This window comes from Lepisosteus oculatus, chromosome 3, assembly GCF_040954835.1.
Source record: "Lepisosteus oculatus isolate fLepOcu1 chromosome 3, fLepOcu1.hap2, whole genome shotgun sequence".
Lineage (NCBI taxonomy): Eukaryota > Metazoa > Chordata > Actinopteri > Semionotiformes > Lepisosteidae > Lepisosteus > Lepisosteus oculatus.
This window is the reverse complement of record NC_090698.1, coordinates 19,314,540-19,342,492: the sequence shown is the minus strand read 5'-3', so window position 1 is coordinate 19,342,492 and position 27,953 is coordinate 19,314,540. Positions and strand designations below refer to the sequence as shown.

Below are 27,953 nucleotides of genomic sequence, written 5' to 3'. Positions count from 1 at the left end.
AGGGGTTTGTTTAACTGCTTATGTCATTCTGGAGTATAAAGGTACCTTTGTATTCAAATTTACAGGTAACTTTTCTCAGCAACTACACCAACAACAATAAATTGGTTGATGGGGGGGAGAATGATTTCATATCCCTGAAACAAACTTATTTGGCAGATGAAAGGGGCTATGATTGTGATTGGTTCAAATCAAAATGTGTACACATGTACAGAGAATAGTGTGCTCAATATACCACTAATCACCTTATTTAAGAAAATTGTCACTTTCAAGGGTAATATGAGAACATTGAACAAAGAGAAATGGTCACACTCCAGCTCAGTTCTTAGAGGTACTGTAGTATTGTAACCTATAATTAGATGTTTAATGGAAAAGGGATATTAAACAAAATAATTGACTTTTTTATTTTCAATTTAAATGAATAAATGCCGTGTAATACATATATTGTATATGTGTAAATCTATAAAGTATTGTTTGCTTCATATACTGTATATGAAATGATATATACTAAGGCATTATTGTACATGAAATAAATATATCTTTTTAAGGTATTCTAATTTGTCACTGACTCACAAACATCTGTTCTGACCCTAGTAAAGACGTTCTGCTTAATGAATCAATAATATGGGTTTTCACGTTTATGTAAGAAACTATAGACATTCATAACATAATGATAGTGCTTAATATTGTTTCAGGTGAAATGTGGCAGAAACTGTCTTCATTTGTACATACAGTATAATGTTTTGTTTTAAGAATTCAGAGCTATAATCTTAAAATTGTAACAATTCGTCCTCACGAACTATACGAAAGAAAACGTTAAGGTCCCTGTTAAAACGAGTGTCGGCTTTATGGTCTTCAATAGTTAATCTTGAATGTATGGAGTGGTATTAAAACCGCAAGAAATTAATATCAGTTGGAACCGGCATTTCTTGCGCCTTTAATGACATTTGGTATGTATACAGTATATGATGTACAATACTATTATTGCGATACCCATGACAAGGATCTAGCGTAAACAATCAGGAATACGTTCATCGCGATTTTCCTAGGCTAGGAAAGTGATTTCTGTGTAACGGACAACAAAGCTTGGGTCGAAAAGCACGATGCGCCTCCCTTTCGACTGTAATTCCCTCTGACCCCTCCTACTAGTGTCTACCTGCATCAACACTGATGCCTGCCTTGGTCTCCATGCTCTGCTTAGGACCGCTTTCAGCTGCTCAGACTGGCTGCACGGCTGCAGACTGTGGATCATGGCGGCCTCCATTCCAAAACCGCTTTCCTTTTTCAAAATCTACGGCGGTTTGCCTCAGCCTTGCTGTCAAGGCAAATCACGGGCTTACATGATATCTTGTCAACACAGACATTTTCATTTATCGACTCGTAGGTAAGAGGATGTTTTATCTCAATGCACCGGTACATTTACACCGCGGATGCTAGTGAGTTTCCAGATCTGTCCAGAGTCAGAAGGATGTTCGTCACGTGTCATTAGTTTTGATTTATTACTGCGGGAATATTTCAAGGAGAGCTGTGCAGCAAACGGAATAATTTCTAGTATCAAGAAAATGAATAATGTATTTAGCAGCTATGACATAATTGCGAATTGGCAACTAACAGCACTTCAACAGTTAAATGAACTAAGCGTAAAAGTGTAATATTTCCGTGTGCAATAGTTCTTAAGAGTCCTTGAAATACTGGACGTTATCTGCCAAATACAGCCGTCTTTAAGTTAAATCCAGGAACTGAGTATTCGGTTACCTTTGTTAATCAATTCTGATAGCTGCGCTTTTCATTTCTGCGGTATTACTTTATAAAAAAGCGTGTTTAAAACAGCACGTGTTTGTTGTATGCTATTGGATATCTCAGTTGTTTTATTTTCCCCATAACCTGTTTTTATCACTACGGGAAGTAGATTGGCGTTGTTTATGACAATAGGAGATTTTAGAACCACAATTTTAAGAGACAAAAGAAATCAAACACCCTGTTAGAAATCAATTGCTTGGCAACTGCTAAAAATCCCTTTTGGAATTGTGCATGCTTTTGTAATGTGTTAGAAAAAATAAATATAAAGCGACATCCTTCTTTTGTCGTGTAAAGATTGCTTCACAGTAACAGTGAATTTATCTGAAGCTAGAGCAGGTTTCCTCAGAAGCTTCCAAACCATTATTTAAAATATTTGTGTAGAACAGGGTTTGTAAGTGGATTTATTTTTGTGACCTGCTGCAATTGTGATTATAACCCCTTTCTGATTGCTTCAGTCATGCAGCAAAAATAATCTCTGGTACAGAGCTGGCAAAGCAGATTCAGAAAGAAATTCAAAAGGATGTGGAGAACTGGGTGTTCCAGGGCAACAAGAGACCTCATCTCAGTGTTATTTTAGTGGGAGATGATCCTGCCAGCCATTCCTATGTGAGGAATAAGACCAAATCTGCCACGACCTTAGGTGAGTTCATATTCAGATATATGATGCATTTCAAACACTAGTATGTTTTCATAGTTTTAAACAAACCTAACATGAATGACGGTCAACTCCTTCCTATTAGAACACATCATCTGTCATGTTATGCCCTCCACACTGAATGAAGAAGGAGATGAAGGTCTCTAGATGACAAGCAGCCTTTTTATTCTTTCAGTAATACATGCAGACTTTTGGGTGATTTCCAATTTTGGGTGATTTCTGAAGATATTTCCAAAAAAGGTCTAACACATCCTATGAAGGTTAGCTAAGTATATATTCTTCATAGAATAATTATAGGTGTTTTCTCTTTTCTCTTTTCAGCATGGAATAAACCTATTACTTGATCCTTCATAGGATGTGATAGATCTTTTTTTTTTCCTTTGGGGGAACCCAAACTTGCTTGGAATGAAAATCTTCAACTCACATGGACATTTTTCCTACTTTCCCTATTTTTGTGTCTCTGTCACATTTACAAATTATTCCAGGTTTTAGATTCTTAATGTAAATTAGAATGAATAATGGCCCATTATCTCATGAGTTCTCTCTTTTCTGCTCACTATTTCTTAGCCCATCTGTGCAATGTATAATATCTTGATTTCCCATGTTTATGAATTGGAGTTTTCATCTTTCTTAATGGAGTTTAATCAAAAGGTTTGTGTAAGTGATAGTGCATGATATTGTAACATACTTTGCGTTCTCTGCTAATATTAAATGTTCTTAAATTAAATGTTCAAAGAAATGTTTCATTTTGTTAAACAAAACATACACTTTACAAGTCCACATGGTGCCACTGTATTGCATAAATATGGATTTTGTAATTTAGTTTTATTTTTTCCATAACATGATATGACAGAGTTAAGGGATTGTTAAATAGTTTCTTACCTTGAATTTGTTTCCATTTATATGATTAGGTATTGGTATATTTTGGTTAGATAAAATTATAACAGTGTCAGAGTGTCAATAGAACTTGGCTAAGAAGACAAGTCTGGAAAGTAAGACTCTGGACTCAAAGGTGTCAGGAAATATTGAGTTTGTAAAATTGTGCAGTTCTTGACAACTTCAGTCTTTTCTATGTCTTCATTTAACTGATTGAAATCTGGACAAAGCATTTGCTTGCCATAAGATGTTGAATACCTGCTAGAATGAAATATTTATTCAATTAATTTGTTTCCTTTTTTATCCTCTACTGTTTATTCAGCATGGTGATAAGTGTTTTTGTATGGGTGTGGTTCACACCTGGGTTTACAGGTGTATGAGTGTAGTGTTTTTGGTATAATATTTTTATTAATGCAGTCTCCTTCAGTTTTTCTAGTAGGGTTTGACATGTTTTGTGAGGTTTTTGTATCACTTATGCTGAATTCTCCTGTTGACATTAGCACTTATTTTGCTAATGTGCTAAATGTACAGTAGGACAATACTGCTTTTTTATGCTTTAAATCTTCACTCTATATCTAGGTCATTTGGAGTCATTTTAATGTTAAAGCAAGCCTTAAATATCTTATCACTATATCATGCTTTTTTGCTTTGCTACTAAAGAAAATTACAGTGAGTTCCTATGAGCATGCATAATTACTTATTGTGTTTTTTCATTCAGCAATGATTATAGTGTGTCCAGAATGGGAGTTATTCTTTGCATATATGTGTTTGACAAGGAGATATAGCACCACACAAATCATGCACATTCTGAAGATCTGTATAATTTCCAAAGAAACATTCACCAAACAGGAATTATTCATCAAAATGAAGAAACAAAGTCTTAGAATAATAAAAATGCAGCAACTAAATATTGGAGCCAACAGCAATAGTTGAAATCTGTTTTTAATGCTTCTCAATATACAGTAGATATGCTTTGATAATATACAGTCCAAGATTTTCATCCTGGCATCTGATCTAAACAATTCCAGATATCAATAAGGCTAAAAGTTTAAGTGTGCTGTTTATTCTCATTGACTAAGGAGACATTCATGAGGAGGTGCTTTTGGAATTCTGTTGGGATTAATAGAATAAAACATACATACTGTAGCCCTTTGTAAATAAACTCTGCTGCTGTGAAAGACGTCTAAAAAGTACCTATTTTTAATCATTTCCTGCTTCGCATGTCTAAAGAAAAGGTTGTACTAAAGATAGTGGATGTTTTCTTGTAGTGGAAATAAAAAGGTGTAGTCCATTCTGATTTCTAAAGCTCATTCTGATTTCTGGAGCAAGAAGTGGACTAAAGAGCATGTGAGTGTGCTCCTATAAGGGATGCTTGTTGCACATTGCAACAATTCCAGTTCCCACTTATAGAGCTGGGAGGACTGGAGCAACTGGGTGAAGTACATTGCCCTAGGGTACAAAACCAGTCAGCAGTGTTGACTTGGACACATACTGTACTGTACAGTACCCTGAGTCCGAAAGCTACCCACAATGCTAACGTATGACTTCCACTTTACGGTTGAAACAGTGTAAAGTGGGTGTACGGTACAGTATATTTTAAATTTGTAAGTGCATGAAATTCCATGTGTTAATCAGCTTATCTCATTGTTCCTATCCTTTAACAAACTTCGGGTGAATGAGGTTATGCATATTTTCCTCTGAGGCCCGTGTTGCCAAGCTATTAGCCATTTTATACACCGGAACTTCCAACGGGGATTACAAGGGAGTCAGTATTGACTGGAGAAGTAGTGTAGTCCTCACTGACAACATTACAACTTAGCAGGCAGACGGCAATTGTCAGGGGTCATCAGGGGTGACTGATATCCAGCAAACAGTGGGTATCCTGCCTGACACAAACCCATCTAACCATGGTGGCTATTGTGTACTGCTGTTTAGAAAGTGGACTGCATTTTGGGTTCGTTTGACTAATGGCACAGCACTGACTTAGCTGGATATGTTTATGTCTTTACAGAAATGCTAGCAGTTGCTTCATTTATGCATTACCAGATACTTAAACAGCATTGAGATTTTTTTCAGTTCCTGTGATCTTTAGCTGCTATTTCCATGCCAAAGTCTTTTTTTGTGTGTTGAAGTCTTTTAGGTTGCCACATATATTAGAAACACAATACTGTATATTTTGTTTCATGTTAAATGATACAATTATTAATAATTGATGCTGAATTACACTTGGCTGCTTACAGAAAAGCTGTCCACGACTCATGAACCTGAGGCAAAAAAGTTTTTTTGCTAATTAACGTGACAAAAATGTCAATAGTAAATGTAAAATGACAAGAAACATCTAGTGTAAGGGGATGTCTTCCATTAAAAATTGATCAAGAAGATGAATGGGGACTTTGTAATAGCCGCTGACAGACAGATCCAGAGTCAGAGAATGATATACAGTAACTGGGGTTCCCTATTGGCTTGCCTGGAGTGCAGGGTGAGGCCTGTGATCTCAACTTCATTAGTTCCAGCCTGGGTGATGCCACTAGGGGATTCCCCAAGCGGTGGCATGTAATTGGCAGCCCTAATTGATGATCAGTGGCTCTGTTGACTCTCTGTGCGTAGAACCCCTTGTGAATTACCAGGCATGTGCAGACATCGCTGAGAGACAGATGACAGATATCTCCACAGGTGGGTGTGTCTCAGACGTATGAGTCTTACTGTATCTCACAGAACAGGAGTTATTGCTGCAGAGCCATGTCTGCAAAATAATTATTGGGTGGCTGTATTAACAAAAATAGTATGACAGGTAACTGAAGGTGGAATTCTATTATGTAGGGGGCGTACAGGCAAGACTTAATCAAGGAATCCTAATAGCTATATTAACAATGTAAGTGTTAAATCACAGAGAGACAATAAGGATCACTGTTGCAGAGGGCTTGGTAATTTTAAGCAGTTGTGCAAAATGTATCAAGCTTAAGTATGCATTAAATAATTACTTATGTTGTAATGAGGTTATTCATTTTAATTATGTAAAACAAAATATACAGTCGATTAATGTTGGTTACTACCATTCAGGTAAGATGTCCTCTGCAGGGCTGAAAAAATTGAGGTGTATGTCGTCTGTCTTATTCGAAGGCTTTGGTTTCCAAGTCAAAAGTGTCTGAGATGCAATGTGTTTTTACAGAGACCAGTGATTCAGTTGCTTGCAGAGAAGGATCTAAAGGCGATTACCTTCTGAAAAGGCTGTATACAAATAAAACCACTGAAGAAGCTGACTGGATCATTCATTCACACAGACTACTTGTTGTAGGTGACTTAGAGCAATCTATTTGCACTGATGCTGTCAGCTTGTCTTATATTTTTACATTTTTATAAAAAACAGTTTTTCATCACTTCATTAACCTGATTTGTTATTTAAAAGTTATGATGTTTTAAGTATATTGCCTTTTTTATTCTTAGGAATCAGCAGTGAAACCTTACTAAGACCCAGTTCTGTTTCCCAAGAAGAACTTCTGGAAATGATTGACAGACAGAACAGAGACTGGGGAGTCAGTGGTGTACTTGTTCAACTTCCTTTACCAGGTACGCTAGGCTATGTTTCTCAGTTCATTCCCCTGGTTAACAATCAATTACAAAATATAAAATATTAATTAGTTCTGGTGGGTAGCTGTGTCAGCATGAGTAGGCTGTAAAGAAACAAGTAATACCTTTCTTCCATGCTGAAAAGAGAAGAAAGAAAACACGTTTCTTCACCTGTAGAGGGCACACAGACAAAATATTGTTTTTTCTGTCTTCTCTTTTCAGCATGGAATAAACCTGTTATTTATTCCATGTACAAAGCTATAACATCTTGTGTAAGGGCCATTTAAAGCTATCTTGAATAAAATTCTGCAATATTCTGTAATTCAGCAAATTTTCTATGCATAACATAATACTTTGAATGTTTTGATTTTTGCATTTTACTAGGCAGCAATTATTTAGCTATTAATACTTTTTTACTCAATTTCTATTTCTCTCTCCAATTTATGAGAAAAGATTTAAATTGCCCTTCACAGTTATGTATTATCGATTAAAAAGTGCTGGGAATACGCACTTGTGTCCATCTTAGTTTGCCCTGTCAATTCTGTAATGATGTGATCATAACTCAGAACGCTGAAAGATGCAACTGAATACAGGTATGCATCAACAGGCACTTCCTCCATAGGTGTAAATGTACAGCCCAGTCAAACTTCTCATTTTTCTGTGCCATTTAGAGCACATCAACGAGCGTGCTGTGTGTAACGCCATAGCCCCAGAGAAGGACGTGGATGGGTTTCACATAGTGAACATTGGAAAGCTGTGCCTTGACCAGAAATCAATGGTGCCTGCTACTCCTGCTGCTGTCTGGGAAATTATTAAAAGAACTGGTAAAAGAAATTCTTCACTCAACTCTTCCAATTTTTTTCCCCATGTATCTACCAAGTCAAACAAGCAGTTAAAACTAGCACTTTGAAGGCAGTATTTCAAAATAAGATTCTAGTCAGTTTTAATTGAGGTTTACTTGTTACTTGAGGCTTATACTGTACAGTAAGTACATTCTGTTTGCAGGTCACTTTACCATAACAAAATCCAGAGGGCTCTGTATACAGAAACTTCAGTTATTAATAGTTGTATTACTAATCTGTTACGTAAAGCATGTCATTAATGCTCTGTAAGATTTTTTTTTCTTTTGACTGTCCATTGTGGACTGATTTCACTTAGTATCATTTAGTAAACCTAATGTCTTTGTGCCATAAATCTCGCTATATGTCTTTAATATAGCCAGCAGGTGGCACTAATTTATAAGAAATGTCTGTTTTTTTCCCTTTTAGAAAGCTTTGTTACATGTGTTATACCAACAGAATGCAAAAAGAGTACATTATATCCCCATTTACATTTATTTATTTTTTTCTAAAGGTTAATTTTGTCCTTAAAGTCTTTAATAAAAAAACCTCATTTTAACTGCTGTATGCCTTTATGTGAGCAGAATTTGTGGTAACTATATGAAACCATATGCACAGTGGGAACATTGCCACCTCTTCAAATTTGTAATAATTAATTAATCAAACATAATCCAAAGAGCCACAGACATGTGAAATGCAGAGTGCCAGGAATGTATGGACAGGCTAATATTTTTTCTTCACTATTAGAAAAAGAGGGGCATTTTATTTCAGCCAAGCTCTTTACTTGAATCCTTAGCTGAACTATCCAGTTGTATGAGTAGACCCTTTGCAAGGTTTTTTTTACTCAAAACTTTAATTTATAAACATTTACAATAGTTAAAAGAAGACTCCAGCATGTTTTTCAAACTAAAAACAGTAAAGGGTTCAGATTAATGCTAATAGTGTTAAGGGGTCTATTCAGCTGTGCAAGTCAATAGGACCAAAATTGGGAACCTCTGTCTTAGAGCATGATTCTTTAAAACATTTCTCACCAGACCATCTTATTTTAAAATAAAAATCTTTATATTTGATTTTTTTTATATTCCCCTTGGTAATCAAATGGAGTATTATTTTAGTTACTAAGGTCCATTGCTTGGATCGTTGTTTTTTTTAATGATAAACAATTTGAAAATACTAATTCATACTAAACTTCCTACACCTCCTTTAAGGATAAAGAATAGCTTTTTCAACATTACATTTATGAGAAAAACACATTGTGAATGCAGTTCATTCCTAATATCTTGTGTTCTTTCAGAAGCTGTTTTCTTGAAGGCATTACAGTGAAGAGCGAATGTTAAGGGTTATAATGTATTAAGAATGGATATTGATGAGTAGTGTCTCTTAAAGGAATCGACACAATGGGAAAAAATGTTGTGGTTGCCGGGAGGTCCAAAAATGTTGGCATGCCAATTTCTATGCTTTTGCACACCGATGGGAGACATGAAAGACCAGGAGGTAAGGGAACCAACTGCTGTTACTGTGGCCTTTGCTGTATATAATAAAACATTTCACTCTAATAGCAGTGAAGAGTAATTTTGCCCAAAGTTAATCATTTTTGTAGTATTTCAACCGATAGGTCAATTATCTGTTGGCGTTTTCCTGGTTAATTAAAGTTGACATGTTTAGATGTTTAATCTTTTTCTTTGTTCAAAAATATTTTACATTTAAAAAGTCTAACATTTTACTATAAACCTTTCACTCTGATTAAGTTTATATGACATTTCCTGTCACAGTTGGACTTTACATGAAAGACCTCACATTTTTCACATTTTACCATAAGAAATAAAATGGGCCACTGTCTTTTAAATTTGACATCTGTGTTGCACAACATTGAGTGCGTGTTCTGTAAACATGATCAAGTGTGTTGTTTTTGGACTGGATTCCATAGCAATTAATTTATAAATTGAAATATAAATTGTGCTACTTATGTAACTTTTATTGCTTTTTCAGTTTTTGCTTGGAAAAATTAACTTAGGAAAGGAAATGTAGATTTACTTAAACCATTTCAAGTAGGTAGCTGTGTCAGCTTGCATAGGCTGCTAAGCAACAAGTAAAAGGTTTATTCCATGCTGAAAAGAGAAGAAAGAAAACACAAAGTTTTGGCTGTGGAGCCTTCTTCGGGCGAGCACCCTCATGACCGAAGAAGGCTCCATAGCCTAAATGTTGTGTTTTCTTTCTTCTCTTGGAATAAACTCAGCATTCTCAATGGAATAAACCTTTTACTTATGCCTTTACTTAAAGCATTCTCCTTCCGGAAGCATCTTTCAAAACAAAAGCTACAACAAAGAAAATGTCAGTGGCACTATACATAAGGGAAATGATAATATGATAGATATGGTTTTGAAAAATAGATCATATTGAAAAACAAACTTAGAAAAATTAGAATTAAAATTATTATATCTATGTAGGAAGAAGTTTAAAATTTAGTAACATAAAACAGAGCAGGATAGCACTAGCATTTGTATGTGCAGTATACCTTTACTGTAAATGTATCCTTTTTTGCATTAGTAATAAAAAACAATACTCTCTAACCTTCCATTACTCCATTACTTTCATATACTTTCATTTCATCACATTTTACAGTAGAAAGTATTCACTCTAAAACAACAATTTGTTATTGCAGCTAAATACTTAAACTGGGAATCACAAATGATTCATCGATTTAGTTGTGGTCTTACTAATGATCTGCTTTCGTGTCACTGCTTCTAAGATGTTTTAATTCTTTCTCAAATAGTGCACATGAGGATTTCAACAGATCTAGTCATTGGCTTCATAAGTGGCTTAACTTTGCTTAATCAGAAGACATAGCATGATGTCTTGATGATCCATTGATTTTATTTCTCCAGTAATAACTCAGTGTTTTTGTTGCACTAGTCACAAATGCTGTGTTTACTATTTTTAGCAAGTAAAAAAGCAACACTTTTGGCAAACTTTGTTTTTGCTATTAAATGTGATAAAAGATTCGGGGTTCCAATGATTGGAAATATCTTCCTAAACAATGAAATGTTTTACAACCTTTTCTTAGAGAATTGAAGGTGATTTTGTTAGTGGTGTTTAGTATAATGTTAGAAATGGTCTGCTCACGCTAGCATCTTCAATGCAGAGAGAAGACAAATGGAAATTTTCCTTCTTTTTATCCACTCAAGGAGGTTGTCCATTATAAAGAATTAACTAGAAGACCAGACTGGTGTCCAGCTGGTTTGGAGACAGAATGAAGGTTCTTTGGTGCTATACAGTACTTAATGCTTGTTCTGTTGAATACACTTACAGCAAAGGGTCCACATTGAGTGCAGGCTGAGTGTTATAGTCAAGTCCTTACAGGTGTGAGACTGGGTGGTCCATTACAAATTGGTGACTTTTTCATAGCCATTGCAGAAACAGAAAATGTACAGTATGATGATAAGTTTTCTCCTTGTCCTGTCATCAACTTTGGAGGGTTGTGGTGCCACTTTTTCTCCACTTATTGATGATAGTCTTCACAGTGCTCTATGGTACATCCAATGCCTTTGATATTCTTTTACACCCCACTCCTGACCGGTACCTTTCAACAATAAGATTCCATAGATGTTTTGTCAGCTCCTTGTGGACTATGGCTATCCCAGTAGGATGCATCCATGAAAGTTTCAAGGAAATCCTACAGGAACAGCTGATTTTTATTTGGGGTTAATCAGAATCACTTTTATTGATGGCAGGTGTACGCTATTTACCTTTGGACAGGATCAGTTAACTCTGAACACAGCTACAGCCCCCATTATCAAAAGGTGTGCACACTTATGCTACCAGGGTGTTGTAGGTTTTTTTATTTCAATTACTTTTCCTAATAATTATCTATTTGTTTTTCTCTTGAATTTTGTTGGTTGCAAGGTAACATTAAAGATGTACAAATGTCTAACATGATTTATCTTGATTTCTGGCTTAACTTCACAAAAATCTGCAATTTTAATAAGGGTGTGTAGACTTTTTATATCCACCATATGCATCTCAGCATGCCTAGACTGCATGAATTATATTATGAATTAAAGAAAGGTGTGTCTTTAACGTTTTTCTTTGACAAAAAATACTTTACAAAAATACTGTTAGTGCAATGAGCATAACTCTTTAAGAAAGTGACAAATTAAATTTTACAGCAATTCTAACGTCAGGGTTCTTGGTTTCCAGGATTGGCTCACCCTTGGATGTGAGTGGAAGTAGAACTAATTACATCTGCTTCCCATAAGCAAAAAAAGTACTTTTTTGGTGTTCTGGTTAAATTTCCAAAATAGATTAAACTGCTTCTATTGAGAAGAGTGACTGCAGAAGGAAGTTTAAAAAAGCTTAATGTCAACAGAAAGATTTAAAAACTAACTTTTCTGAAACTGAAACTTAAACATTTGTTTTTAAACAACAGTCCATGATTCATTTACCAAGACAAGATTACTTTCCTAGTTACTTGGAGAATCCCAAGTGTCAGTACAGCAGTATTTCACATACAGATCACTGAGACTGAGACAATGAAGAAGAATACAGTATGTTAATGACAGCTGTAACTTTTGGAATAAACTCTTCATCTAGTTAGAATTTTGCATGTTGTTTACAAAACCAGTTTAGAAGGTGAATTATGTTGACCATTGAATAGAGAGCTAGAGATGACTGTAGGTGTCAGAGCAGCCATTCAAAATACGTAAACTTCTTCAATGAACAGCTGGAATGCTAGACTTACAGTACCCAGAACAAAGACGTTAAGAGTACAAAGTATAAACAAGTAAGACTGTGAAGTAGACAGTGGTAATAAAGCACTCCCTTTCATTCAAACAGACCAAAATTATTAGGTGACGGCTTGGAAGGATACCCTTTTCTCTCAAAGGCATACAATACATCACCTGAAAACTAAATTGCTGGACGTTATGTCATTTGCCAAACCGCTTTATACCACACAATGTTGCGGGAAGAAACGAGGGCAAGGCAGGGTACACCCTGGATGGGGTGCCAGTCCATCGCAGGGCAAGTACAACCCAATCATACATGGGGACATTCTGGAGGCCACAGTAAAGGCCGAAGGGGGAAATTTGGCCCGGCCGAAGGGATAACTCCCTACTCTTATTGAGAAATGCCTGGGGTATTTGGACCCACACAGTCCGCAGGGTGGGCTCCTCCCAGCTCCCCCCCCGCTGGTCCCACTAACACCACTTCCAGCAGCAACAACAGGTTTTCCCAGGAGGTCTCTTATCCAGGTACTAACCAGGCTCAACCCTGCTTAGCTTCAGTGGGTTGCCAGTTGAGAGCTGCAGGGTGATGCAGTATAGCTGCTGGCACATTTACCAATGTATTGTTTTATTTCTAGAAGGTAATTAGAGCTTATTTATAACATTGAAACATTAAGCATTTTTCTGTCAGTAATTAGTGGATATTTCAAATTAGTTTAACATCACACAAAATTGTTTTTGGCATGAGGAAGTAAAATATATTTCCGATATTCCTGTAGTTTTATGTCTTCTTACTAACATGGCCAGTTTCCACATTTGTATTGTCATTTCAGCAATCCAACACCTTCAGCTTCCTACTACGGTTGTAACATTTCCTAGCGTGCCTGTCCCCCAGACGCACCACACATAAAATACTTGTTTGATGTATGGCCTAATGTGCTTGCAATCTCAGCCTTGCTTGAACCAGTTCAAAACAAATAAAAATGTCCTTTTACTTTAGCTTGTAATATACAGTAAATAGGCAAGTACTTCAAACCAATATGGTTTACCGTTCTTTGACTTGATGGACTTTAGAAATGTATTGAAAGTGTTTTAAAACATATTTACCACCTACAGTATTGTCTCCAGTTACATTTTGTTAGTTTTCAGTCTGGGTGTTCACAATCATAGCACTGCTTGCACCACTTCAAAGTAAATAAAAAACTGGCCTTTTACTTTGTTCTTTTCCTAGTTTCGGTATTTGCCTACAGTATGTCTTGTAAATAGACAAATACTGTAAACTAATATGGTTTATAGCTCTTTGACTTAATTCAATTTGGAAATAAACTGAAATTATTAGAAGAGAGAGCAAAGTACAATACAAATTTTGAGCCTTTTTACACTATAGAGATATCCAAAACTGCTGAGCACTTGGTTCTTTGTTGTACATTCCCATTACAAATTATACCAGTATTGCTTTGGAAGCAAACCTATTACAACATGTCCAGATGATGAAATGCTTGAAAAAATATATGGTAGAATTGACTTCGTGTGGTAATCCACTAATCCTTGTCAAGAGTTAACATTTTTTTAAGTGATTTCTCCAGGATGTCCATATATAGCAGAGGAGGAAAACAGGAAGGAGGGGGCCATGCTTTTCATTAGGCCATACATCAAACAAGTATTCTGTATGTGGCGCGTCTGGGAGCAGGCATGCTAGGAAACGTTAGAATTGTAAGAGGAAGCTGAAGGCGTTGGATTGCTGAAATCTCAACAAATGTGGAAACAGCTCTTGTTAGCATTCTGAAATCTATCATTCTGTCCAGTGCTATCAGAGAGCTTGTTTTTTAGCTGCTGTCTGTGGTTTGTTGGGTGAAAAAAGAATGGGGAGAGTTTTCACTGATTTCATGTTCTGTAAACTCCAGGCTGTCACACAAGTTTATTACTTCATTCTTAAGCACACATAAAAACTTCAAATATTATAATGACAATTCTTTTTCTCATCAGTCAAATGTATTTAAAGAGCTGTAGGCTCTTGTACGATGCAGCAGGAGTTTTTGCTCTGTTTCTGATGGAAAATAAAGTCAAATAATCTTTTGACTTTAAATATAATTTGTACTAATGTTACAATACACGCCGTGCTAAAATAGGGAACATGCTTTTTTAGTAATAGAATTAAATAATAAGAACAATAAGAACATGTATTTGTTAATGAATTGATTATGTGTGGAAATGTAATTTCCCATATCATTACAACATTATGTACATTAAGAATACCTGTCCATTATGTACCAAATCAATACAGGGAAAATAATTGCACAGTATCATCAAATATTGAATACATGTGAAGGAAACATTTGCAACATTATTTTTTCTATTAAGAAGATACAATGAAACTTTAATATTTAATTTCTTAAAATATAGAAATCAAACAAATTTGTGACTGCGTGTTTAACTTAACCATTATTAATGACATAACCCTGCTTTTGAAATCTTGACATTGTCTTGATGATACAAGGTTTTGGCATGAACAAAGAAAAACCTTTATGAGAAATGAGAATAATTGCAGATTAGGGTCTACAGGGTGTTTCCAATGAAGTTTACTGTCATCTTGTAGTCAGGATGTAAAGTAAGGATGAATGAAACCTGTTGTCTGACATGAAACCCCACAACTATTTTTAATGTCCTAGTCTTTCCCATACAAACTAGTTAATAATTAATAATAGTAATAATTATAAGACCTGGGATCTTGAACGCAAACATTTTATAGAAAGCTATATTCTTTTAATGTGAACAAAAAGCTAATTCTGAATATATTAAGGTCTCAACATTTGTGAATTTGCTTATTCTTGATTCGGTCTGGCCGATGTAGTATTGCAATAAAGAAGAGCAGAGAGGGAAGAAACTGAAGGTTCGTCATCGCAACTTTCAAATTCGTAGCGCAACAGACTAGGATCTTGAGATGAATCCAGCTCGTAACGGCCCGCCAGGAGTACATTCTCCCCAGCAATCACATTTCAATGTAGTCTTGTTTCCATATACTAACAAACACTCCAGGTTCTGTGTTGAAATCGTGGGTGATGACAGGCTTTACAGACTGACAATTTTATTGCCCGTTTAATTACAGTGGGGAGTGCTAATCACAGATGCAGAGAGAAAGTGCTGGCTGGAAGCAGAGGCGGGATTCATATTGTTTACTTTAACTGATTACTTTAAGTTTGTGATTACTGTTGGTTCTTTCTGTTGATCAATGTTAATCAAATTAACGTAAAGGCAATGTATAGTTGTTACGTCCCAGTGTGTGTTCTGTGTGTGTTTTTTCTGTTATGTCCACACTGCTGACCCTTGATTGTTCTCCCTTCCCCATTGGCCAACCATCACACCACTGTTTCAATATGATGTCATCATCAATCAGCCCTCAGCCAATCAGAACACATATTATTCACTATATAACATGGAGGCTTTCAGAAAGAAAAGGCCTTTCGTTTGACTTTGGTCCCGTTCGGTTTTGGTTTTCGCTTCGCTTCTTGTTATTGCTTCGGCTTCGTTAGTTGGTTTGTATTGCTTTGTGTTCGTGTATTTTCGTATAGCTTCGGCTTTGTTGTTTTGTTGGTTTATGTTAGTTTCTTTGTACTTTTGTTTGTTGGTATGCTCATCCTTGTTTTGTCATTACCTTGCCCAAGTGTTACATGTTCAACTTTTGTGTTCTTTTGTACCCTGCTCCTGTTCATTACTTTTGTTTTCCCTTATTTGTCTTCCTGGTTCCCTTGGTTTTGTGTGACCTTTTGTATATAAGGTTAGTTTAGGTTGTTGGGTACACTTACACACTTAGTTGACTTTGTATTAGTACACTAGTTTAGTACGGGTGAGTGCCATTTGTCTTGTATGGTTTTGGGTAGTCAGTGCAGGTTAGCTAGGGTGTTGAAGACGCCGAAGACCGCGTGTTTCGGGTTTTCTTTTGTAGTCAGATTAGCTTTCCCTCCCTGTCCTAGCCAGCTCCATTTTTGTTTGTTATTTTCTTTTCTTTGGCACCACTCTAGTTTCTTACCCTTGTTATCACGCTTCCTAGTCCCTCACCAGAATCCCCCTGCTTCCAAAAGAATTATCCTAAATGTTACACCCCTTTTCCCCTAGACACTTGGGGTCGTAACAATAGTACTTTAATTATCACATAGGGGAGGGCTACCTATGTCTTTTAATGCATATTATATAGTGTCGTACTGTACATTGTGCAACAGTATAGGCATTGACTTTGTTCTATGTGAATTTGGCTTTTTGCTCAGCTTCTCTCCAGAGTTGTGGATACCTTACTGTCCTAGATATATTGTGTTTCAGCTGTATAAGAGGACTGTATTGTTTAAAAGGCCTGTATTGATTAGGGTCTTGTATAAGAGCTTTTCTCATATTGGCTAGAATCAAGATTAAATAAGCACCAGTTGTCTTGTTGTCCTGCCATGTTTCAAACAGTGCTGTACTCAAGTAGTTCTGCTGCGACATTTGATACACAATAATGGTGAAAATAATTTGCAGTGGTGGGTTCAGAACTATAACTTAAATGAAAGTCTGTTTGGACATTATTAGTTGTTACCTGAGGGCCTTGAGAAATCTGACCAGCATCCCTCTTGAATTTTCAAACAGTTCAATGGTGGTCTTGTGGTATATTCTATCAGCAATAAAAAATGATGGGGGGTTCAATTTATCTTTATTGGTACTGTTAATGAATAGGCTGTCACAATAAGAAACAACTGGGTGCCTAATTCTAAAAGTCATGTGATAATGAATTAGCAATGAATGTGATTCCCATCAAAAGAATGTTAACCCTTCAAACTATCAGGGAGGTAATGGACCATTCCAAAACCCCCATAGGCTCTATTCATCAGTTCATTCCCATCTGGCTTCAGATGAAAGCTGAGTGTAAAGAACATGCTTTAACTTGAACTGTCACCCACAGTAGAGTCAAATGAGCATGTGTGACTGGTTAGTAAGTATACTACTTCTGTGACAGAAGTACTTGTTGGAAAACATCTATGATATTTTCATTTGAACCTTCGCTCAAAAGTAGATTTTGTTTCTTAAAGTCATTTGGAAGCTCAATTCTTAGATATGAAGGAGGCTGTGATGTGCTGAGATATACTTGCACGTAATATATGATAAAATGTTCATGTTGCATACTGGCAACATGCCCAATGCTATCCTGCGGGACTGTTACTTCTGACTCATGGCAATGAAACTGAAATTAAACTTGAAACAAAAATAATTCCTTGTTTAGTTTCCCAAACACATAAATCTAAGGTATGCAAATTGCTTGTTTTGTTAATGTAGGACTGTCATAAAGTATATTTTGGTTGACTATATATTTATAAGACTTATGTTTATGAATGCTTGAAGAGCTGCACAGTGCTAAAGTGATTCCAATAGGTTTGTGGTATACAGCAGTTTTAGGGAATAAGTGAACAAAAGCAGCTAACTTTATAAGGACCTTTTAAATCTATTAAATGTTGTTTTTTTTTCTTGTCTCAATTTTTTTGGAGGTCTATCTAAAGAAACCCTATACTATATTTAATATTTTTAATCAATACCATTGTCACATTTGTCACCAAATAATGTAGAACAGTGGGTGTAACACAAAAATAACTTTGAGATGTTTTGATTTAGTAAGCAATGCAAACTAATTCTGTTTCTAAATTGTGATAATAAAGATGAATGATTTCTCACAACAATTATGTTTGAAACCAGAAAAGTTTCTTTCGTATATTACTGAAACTGAAGATTTAAAGATATTTACCATAATTACTAAGTATAATTCATGGATAACAATTTCCAAAAAAGTAATACTGAGTGAATTTTGTTAACTATTAAGAGTATTGTTGTATTCTGTACAAAGTACTCAGTTTTCCTTTATTAGGGATTTCATGAAGAAAGAAAAACACATAATTCACTTGCTGATTTGTGTGTGGTATCATAAGTATTCACTAAGTAATGAGTGTTTAGATCCTTATTTAATGTTGTGAACGAAGAGTTGTGTCTAGATAACACCTGGTTTTAGCTGTTCTTACCCCCACACACAGAGCACACTATCCCCCTATCATTATAGACTGGCTTTGAACAAGTGTATTCATTCTTTCAAACAGTGATGACATGCCAAAACAGCAACGGTTTCCTGAATTAGGAGCACATTTTTGTCTCGTTTACAGAGTATAATTAAGTACAACTTGCATTTTAGGTTCCTTTTGAACTATGTAACATATATGTCAGGTAATGTGTTGTTCTCTGGTCTATACCAAAGCTGCTCCCATCAGGATCCCTATGGATGTGGGACCCTGTGGCAGGACCTTCATAATGATGTGCCAGAAGGCTTGCAGGCCATGCTGCTGATGCTTCATTGCTTCCTAGAAATCCCCTAGAACAGACTTACAGGAAGAATGGACAACAGCACAGCAGTGTCTTGTAGAAACTGCCGAGGGGGTTGGTTACCCATGCTCTAGTGAGTCACTAGCCAGTTGCACACCTGCATCTTTGGTCAGCTCATCCGCTTGGTGCTTCTGACCGAGCAAGGCTTTTATCCAGGGGGCCTCCGAGCCATACAGAATGGAAACACCACCCTTAGGTGGTAAATCTCATTTCAGAGGGAGCCTTCTATGGAAAATGCTACTAAGTCAAAAGCCCTGGCCCATACTGTCTGAAAGACCTGCTGTTTTCCTTCCCTCTTATAGTGCTTCCCCATACTTGAATGTGATCAGGGAGGATAAAGCCACAGTCTACCTAATAGCCTGTTACTGACAATGGCAAACTGGCTTTGCCTAGCCAATGCAAGTGCTATCTGGTCAACCCTGGAGACTACCAAATTGCCAGATCATGCTCAGTCAGGTACAGGATACCCTTTGTTATTCCAATCTCACTAGCTAAATAAAGACTTTGTTCAGATGGCAGATAAACACTGGATTGAATTTGCTTCCAGAGCCTCCATTTGAATTATTTCTCTACTTTTATCTGACCTTTATGACCTGGAAGAAAATCCTGCTTGCCGTTACCTTGGTAAGAAGAGTAAGAGAATTGCAGGTCCTGTAAGAATCACCTGAACACATCTTGTTTGTTAACTCTGCAAGCACACGTAAAACTATTTCAGTATCCCATAGAGATTTAGCTTTCTTTTCAGTTCTATTTACATTTGGTCTGAATCAATCTAGGCCCTCCAAGTGCTGAAGTTAAGGATGACAGATTTGCCTGTCTCTCCTCATCTTCAGTAAGGTGAGTTCTCCTGTCTAATCTCTGTCCCTGAGACAGCTTGGATATGAATATATAAATACCTATGATGCAATGGGTTATGTTACTACTGTATGTTGCGTTCATGAAGGGGAACACCACGTTGTTATCACAGCCCTGGTTCCCTGAGATTGCAGCTTAACCATTCATCTCTGAGGCCACATTATCCTTTGTAGTGTCCTTGAGTTATTCCAGGGTGGTTTCCTCGCGCAGGTACCTGACATACAGTATGATCCCCCATTCATATACAGTAGCTCTGGATTGGAGCAGCTTTGGTATAGAGCCCTTTGGGATGAATTAGTTAATCAGCGGCTTACCCCTGTGGATCTTACCTTAGTGAACCCACTTTATGGTAACAGCTAGATGATTTTCAAGCATACTTTACTAATTTGATGTAATCATTCTTATAAAGCTGAAATTGTTTTTCTCTCATTAACAACATTGTAGAAAACCTCACAAGATAGCAAAATGACCTGTGCACTCTTGCATTAAACATTGTCTCATTTAAGTCTATACTCTAGACTAAAAGAAGCACTTTAAATGCTTTTAAGATTGTTTACTTTTCCTGGCCTTAAAACATTAATTAAATATTAAAATGAATTGTACGCTTTGCTTTTCTGTGAGATACAGTATGTGTGTGCATTATTGACAGTCAACATCAAATGCTATCCAAGAAGCAATATGTAAAAATTGGACTTTTTAACTTTTTTGTAAAACAATTTATGTAAGCTATATATACATGTGTGTGTTTGCACATTACAGGGGATGCCACAGTGACAATAGCACACAGGTTTACACCCAAAGATCAACTGAAAGTCCACACCAGCTTCGCAGATATCATCATTGCCGCAGCTGGTAAGCATCTAGCTTTAAATATTTGTGTGGGGCCTTATTTAGTAATTAAGCTATTTCCTGTACATAAACATTGCAAACTGAGAATAAGTGTTCTGTATCATAGTATGCTTATTTCATCCCTTTTGCAACTTTGTGGATGTTCAGTTTAATCAAACTTTTCCCCAAAATGGAAGTTGTTGATACTACTGAGGAGGACTGAGAGAAAATATTTCTTGAAGGTACTCCGAAGAATTTGTGCAGTACATTTAATAACCTAAAACATGCGTACTATATTTTGATTAAACCACTTTTGTTTTTTTTATGGTAATATGTGATCGGAAATATTTCTTAGAATTTTAAAATGTGGTCAGAAAGAATGCATGATTATGGAGCTAAATCTACATTCCGTTATCCCATATATTTGTTTTTGAGTAGTATATAAAGATATTCTGTAATTGAATATGTATAACAATGAAAAACAAAAAATCTTTGTAAGTTGGGAAATAGAAGTTTACGTGAAAAGGCATTTTTTTTAGTTATTGACGGATTCATAAGTTTACATTTATTTAATGTGATTTTGAGACAGCCATAAAGTATTAGGACACACCAGGATGTGCTCAAAAAATTATTGGAGGGAAAATTAAGTTGAAATGAGTTTAAGTGTTTTCAGGAATAATGTTGGAGTATTTGGCTTAATTATCCATCCCTGGCAGTGCAGAAAAAAAAGCTTTGCAATGTCTTGACAGTTTTAACGGAAATGAAGGATTAAACAAATACCTTAGAAGCAGCTTCTTGTGAAAACATTCTATAATTTAAAGTCAAAGAAAATCAAGTCATCCACCGTGTTTTAGTTTTTGCTGCCATTCTTTGATATCTAATATTTATCATAATAATAATAAAAATAATAATAATAATAATAATAATAATAATAATAATAATTTGACAGCATTAAAGTTACAATTCTGAAAAGCAATCATAAAATACCCTTTTTCATCACACATGAATTATTGGAATGCATGTGTCTTTTGTCAGGACATGTTCCCTATGCAAATTCTTCTCTATACATATTATCTCATTATTGAACATCATAAGACCGTGACTTCTACCCTCCAAAATACTTCCACAGAACTTTCTTCGTTTAAGAATATACTCTACCCCATTTTCCTCATACTGTACCTGTATACATTGTGTTTTCAAGTTTTTGAATGACTTAAAAATATGCATAAGAGTTTATCCTTAGACATCTCTAACAGAGATCCAGAGTGAGGGTGATAGTTCTGCATTTTAACCCACATTTCCTTAATTGGATGTTTAAGATGGGTGGGGATGCTAAAGATTTAAAAGAATCAGATAAGATCACTTGCTGAGCATCAGGGATATAAATTATTCTTTAATTAAGGTGGGTATATTTGTGTATTATAAAATATACCCAAAGGAGGAGGACATTTGTTTAGAATATATAGTACAGTATAATGCATTTTAAAATTAACCTTAGCAATATTTAGTAAGATTTAGTAATATTTAGTCAGTGAAATAAGCTAATGACATATCTTCTTTAATGAATAAATACATTGACTTTGGAGAAAATAAAGAGTATCAGTTTGAAAGGGGGTATTTTTAGTTATTCCCCTGAAAATAAATCTTAAGAAAATAAACTGATGCTATGTTAATCCCTCAGAAATGTTTATTCATCTGTGAAATGCTCATTGTGTCACTGCTCAATTCACTACTAAAAATGCAATACCTCTAAATTTTGATGAACCTACAGTACTGTATATCAAAGATCATAACTGTATTTGATGTCCTAAATCCCCTTGATATTTAATGAAGGACATTATTTAAAAACTGACTTGTGTCTGACAGTAAAACACTATAAGTACTAGGCACTTGTAGTGTTTTACTATCAGACACAAGTCAGTTATTAAACAATGTCCTTCATTTAACATCAAGTGATTTAGGAATTCCATTGTATGTATTTTGATAAGTCATGATGTCAGGATAGTGTTTAAACATTTTGTCGTTGTCAACTATTTGCGTAGTTGTAATTGAAACCACTTTTTATAGTTCACTATGAATTTTAATTTGGCTTTCCTTTTTCGATAAATCCAGCAGATTTGTTTCCATAATATTTTTTTCCATCAAATATGAAATGGCTGTATTCACAGCTTCTTTGTATAGCATTGTTCTAGCATTGTTTGTATATAACTTTAACTGGAATTAAGTTGCATACCTAGAGGTGCATTTGATGCTAGCAGTCTTTTGTTCACAGTCAGAACAATATTCCAGACTTTTCAGTGCTAAATGCAATAATAACCATCAATCATCATGGCATTTCAGTGGCTTGCATTAGCAGAATGCCAAAATAAATTTGAAATTGTGGGGAATGATCTTTGTACGACAGCACTGCAACATTACAATGAAATTGGAAAGGAAGTTCAAAACCCAGACATTTTTGCATGACCAGATTAAAATGAACATTTTAGTTTAATAATGCTTTATCCTTAACTATTTATTGAAAGGCGCTATATAAGAATAAAAACTGATTAATTGGTAATACAGTAATAGGAGGTTTTTAGCATTAGCCCGTTGGTGGTTTGTTGGAGGATGACTTTATCGTCAACTGATTGATGTTGAGGTTTCAGATTGAAAATCAGGTTAGCCAATCACTCAGATGCACCAATGATTTTCACAAGACTCATTTCTAAAAGTTTATTTAACACCTTGTTTGGGAAGTTTTAATAGTTAGCTTCAAATGCAAGATGGATATATCTTGTCATACACATTTATATATTTCTGTCAAATGCTTTAAGGATGCAGGACACTAAAATGCTGCAATTTCTGTGCTAAACATTCTTGGGTGATTACTTGATGATATAACATTTACTAAAATGTATTTCAAACCAGGATAAATATTAAAAGATTATGGCATAGGTTATCATGATTGCCATAATTTGTTTTTCTATTAAGAAGGAATATGAAAGTAACTATTGGTTTACTTTTACTCAGGAGTTCCTAATTTGATTACAGCCGATATGGTAAAGGAAGGAGCTGCTGTCATTGATGTTGGTATCAATCGGATCCAGGACTCTAAAACTGGGAAAGCTAGATTGGTTGGAGATGTTGACTTTGAAGGTAAATTAAATTACAATTTATTCAGTTGCAAGATGGGGGTCAGAGTAGAGAGTTGAGCCTGGGGATTGAAAGTAACATTTTTTAGTGTAGCTAGTTATCTGTCCGAAATTGTTTCAATGATAGCAGTAATGGGTGAGTATTGATTGGAATTTCCAATTATACTTGTGAGTTACTTGAAAAGGAATTGATCCACAAGCATTAAGAAACAAAATCGAAGCAAAAATAAAAAAATATATATGTTCTTGTTATTTTTTGGAAGGTTGTGTATATACAGTATAATTTTGTTTTGGGAGATGGTAAATGGTGTTACTGTATTGTTTTTCAAGATGTTTCTGCATTGAGTACCCATCTGATTTTATTTTGTAACACATGACACCTTTCATCCCGATCCGGGTTAATAACTGGCGGTTAAGCATGTGCAATTGAGACTGCATTCCACAGACAGTTAGTAACCAGGAGTATGGCTATTAAAGCGCCTGTACATCAGTTATTAAGCTAAGATCTTCTTAAATGCCACCTTAACCAAAGCTTCCTCCAGTTATGTTTTTTCAGCTGTTGAGGTTGTGGATTAAAAGAACATAATTAAATTGTCAACAAATACTACACACTGTTGTAGTAGCTGAACAGGTTGGAGTACAACTGCAGCTGTGTTTGTTAGACGTTTTATTATTATCTCCAATCCTTTTCACCAATAGAGCCACCCGAGTGTTTCAAAAGAAAAATATATGCTGTATATGGTACTGTACATGTACATATAAGGGTGGTATTGAATTGTATGAGTCCACATCTGAATACAAGCACTAGGAAGAAAGGCATCAGAGCCACAGGATAATGGAGCTGTCAGGTAGAATTTGTTAGGTCTCTAATGCAAAGTAATGAAGTAATTAAACCGATAGAGAGCTGTTTGTTCATTGTGATTTGGGTGTTACTCAGGTTATTGTTATTTTTTCCTTCTGAATTAAAAGCCTGAGCACCTCAAACAGTAGAGGGTTCTTCTGGATCACAGGCCAAGAACAGGATCCACATTTTTATACAAAGGATTCTGGGACTATAAAACTAACAACCCAGCCATGTTGTTGAAACCGATACTCAAAAAGTGTCTGGATGAGATCCCTGGAACAATTAATTGTTAATGACCAAACAGGCTTGATGGGCAGAATTGCTTTTTTCTCATTTAAAACCTTTATTTTGCTGTATAGTATACAGTATAGTGCTGTCTGGTGTCTGACCAATCATTTCAAGGGTCCTGTCGGCCTAAGTCAGTTCAGGTCCTAACTGCAGTTTGATTAAATTATTACAGTATGATTACTTATCACATTTCTTTCAGAGGTGAAGAAGAAAGCTGGATTCATTACACCCGTACCTGGAGGTGTGGGGCCCATGACAGTGGCCATGCTGATGAAGAATACTGTGACTGCTGCAAAAAATATACTGACACACTGAAGCACTGTTGCCATTTCAATGTTTTAATTTGATACTACTGAAAAAATATTTTATTACTATTAATTTATTTATTCTTATTTAAGGTATTTTAAATTTTTTATTTTTTTCTACAGTAAATTTATGTTGTTGTTCTGTTAATTTATTATGATGGAATGTGAACACGTCTGACTTCTTTGAAAAAAGAAATTGAAGTTGTTTTAGAACGTTATGATCTCATAAACAGCAGGGTTTTATCAAAAATGTTAATGCTTTAAAATATCCTAATTAAAAAAAAAGTTTTCAAACCCAGGGTTTCTGAATGCAAATTAATTCAGGAATGCAAAAGAAATGTATTATAGACAACCATTGTAAGACACGTTTATTCTTATTCAGTGTGTATGCCAGTTTTACAAGTCATCTCAAGACTGAACTGCCTCGGAAAGAACATGATTCTGCAGAACATGTACAAATACCTTGGAATGTACACTATCTCACAATTACAGGTTAATCCCACTATAAGGAGAAATTAATTTTTGCTTGTTATTTTCCCTTCATCATGCAGATGTGAATTGCCAAATTGTAGGGTAAGGGTGTGAAGAGCTTCAAGAAAACATTTAGAGATGATTTGAGGAACAAAATAATCCAGTATGTGTTACTTACGGGTGGCAGATCAGGTGTTTATGTTATGTATTTAAAGACCACCGAAATGCAAAAAGAAAATGTTGTATATTTTATGATAATACAGGAGAGACAATGCTAGACGTCCTTTCAAAGAGTTTTTATTTTCATGTTACTTTTTCTTTGGATGCTGTTACTGCAAAATTGTCTATTTACTTGGTAAGATGCCACCTGTCTTGTAGTCCGAATCGCGTCACATTTACCAAAAACCAGCTCTGAAGTTTTGAATCTTAAGTGTTGCAAGACTAAAGTGCTGCTTCCCATGGCTAGATGTACTGACTCAGAGACGCCAGCTTTTTTTATCACTAAAATCACTCAGATGAAAAGAAATATAATGAAAGACATGCCAATTATCTTAAAGTATGCTGCGCGGCCAGATTTTTGTCTGTGGTAAAGGTACAGTATATCATTTTTTTTTTTCAGATAGTCTGAAAACCCCAATGTAAGTTACACACTTGGAAAAAATGATATGCAAGTTTGGGTCATTAATGTTATTTATCACCAGTATGTTGTTGCCAATACATGAAGTGTTTTGGAAATTGTGGAAGCTACTCCTGTTTCCGAAGTATACCACAGATAATGCAAACCTCCTAAACATTTGAGGAGCTTACACATTCACAATCTGCTGCTCCTTTTCTGTAGTATCCTAATATCCTTTAGTATTTCAATACACCTTATATATGTTGTTTTTAGAATGTGAATTTTTTGTTGCACAAAATATGTTCCTGTGAAGGTAAAGTAATTCATAAAGTTTAGAACAATTCTTTTTTTTATAATAAAGCATTTGATCATTGCTAGGGAAATAGATATTTATTATGTTGCTGAGCAAAATATTGAGTTGTTTCTGTAGCTGCAAAATAATATTTATATTTATGAGTAATTCTAGAACGATTTCCACTGATTTAAGAATGAAAGATTCCAGTTACAATTCTCCAGTAAAATATACAACAATGAAGCATTTTTTCCATGACAATTTTTTTCTCAGATAAGAAATACAGTACATATTAGATTGTTTCATGACAATTTATCAATGATATATAACCTAAAAACATTATAATTCCAGTGTAGCAATATCTTTTTGTACCTTGGTGGCCAAAATTGCATGCAATTTTATCAATGTTGTCTAACTAGGGCATTGAATACAGTAATTCTAATTACTTTTGTTTAATATTAATATTAATTAATATTGTTTCAATTATCCCATGACTGAAATACTGCATTTTAAACCATATATCCTAACATTCTGTTTGAATATTTTATTTTTTCAATTTGTATTGCTCACATTGTCTAAAAGGAAAATGTCACATCTTTTTCATGACTAGTCTCTTCAAGTTCTATGTTTCTCATGTTTTATTTCTAGTCAGTGTTTCTGCTTTTGCCACAATCTTTAATCATTGACAATAAATATAATCTGTCTGGGGTTTGCCAAGTCTTGAATCATATCCAGCTCATTTTGAATTTTCTTGTGCACATTCTACAGTGTTTGGTAATCCTCCAATTTTGAACCATCTGCATGTTTGAAAAGTTTGGTAAGAATATGAAAATCTAGATCGTTGCTCTTGAGTAGGAAGAGCTGCAGTCCTAACAAAGATCCCGGGGGTACTCTGATTGTATCACTCTAATCTCCAATGAGCATTTAATCTCTGTTTTCTTTGCATTAACCAGTTCTTAATCCAAATATAGTACATGCATTTCTTTAATTGCCTACCACCTGTAGTTTGAGGATTTGAGAATCATAGCTTGTTAATGGGCTATATTTGACTTCAGTCAGCATTAGAGATCTTCCCCATTAAATTAAATTTAAATTTCTCCTGCCTTTGAAGTAAAGCATTACACAAAAACGTACGCACAAATCAGCGTTTGACAAAGACTTTTTTTTGTTATGTCAGACTGAGTGAAACACTTTCACTAAAATAAATGCACACATACTCATCTGTGCATAGTCTAAATAACATACTGTACTACAGTTACTGTACATGCTGTAGGTCTAAATTCTCGATAGATGGTCTCAGTCTTTTCAAGGGTTTTGGGTTCAGTGTTGCTAAGAATGTGAATGTAGCAGCTACTGAGCCTCCTAGTTTCACTGGTTGTAACCAGTCTAGACTAATCACAGCACATTGTCAATAGAATCATTTTTGGTGTTCTCGCGTCTAACAGTACAGTGATTCTATATGACATATACTGTAATTA

The 27,953-nt window shown here is 35.3% G+C and overlaps 1 protein-coding gene across 3 annotated transcripts; it reads left to right on the top strand.

The window, feature by feature from the left end:
- The first annotated feature begins 1,043 nt into the window (after window positions 1-1,043).
- Window positions 1,044-25,391, top strand: LOC102685233 (methylenetetrahydrofolate dehydrogenase (NADP+ dependent) 2 like). 3 transcript variants are annotated; one of them, XM_015338657.2, is made up of 8 exons: window positions 1,045-1,381; window positions 2,253-2,437; window positions 6,821-6,895; window positions 7,567-7,719; window positions 9,121-9,228; window positions 20,460-20,552; window positions 23,538-23,663; window positions 24,991-25,391. In XM_015338657.2, the coding sequence occupies exons 1-8, from the start codon at window positions 1,248-1,250 to the stop codon at window positions 25,104-25,106; spliced, it is 990 nt and encodes a 329-aa protein (XP_015194143.2). In that variant the 5' UTR covers window positions 1,045-1,247; the 3' UTR covers window positions 25,107-25,391. The 3 variants fall into 3 exon arrangements, with proteins under 3 accessions (XP_015194147.2, XP_015194143.2, XP_015194128.2); XM_015338642.2 differs by having other exon boundaries at window positions 6,773-6,895; XM_015338661.2 differs by lacking the exon at window positions 9,121-9,228 and having other exon boundaries at window positions 1,044-1,381; window positions 6,773-6,895.
- Window positions 25,392-27,953: the final 2,562 nt, after the last annotated feature.

Excerpts from the sequence above, each read along its gene's own strand:
- LOC102685233 (XM_015338642.2), top strand. The coding sequence starts at position 1,248 with ATGGCGGCCTCCATTCCAAAACCGCTTTCCTTTTTCAAAATCTACGGC. Across the intron at positions 20,553-23,537 it reads TATCATCATTGCCGCAGCTG|GAGTTCCTAATTTGATTACA; the intron begins GTAAGCATCTAG and ends ACTTTTACTCAG. Across the intron at positions 23,664-24,990 it reads TGGAGATGTTGACTTTGAAG|AGGTGAAGAAGAAAGCTGGA; the intron begins GTAAATTAAATT and ends CATTTCTTTCAG.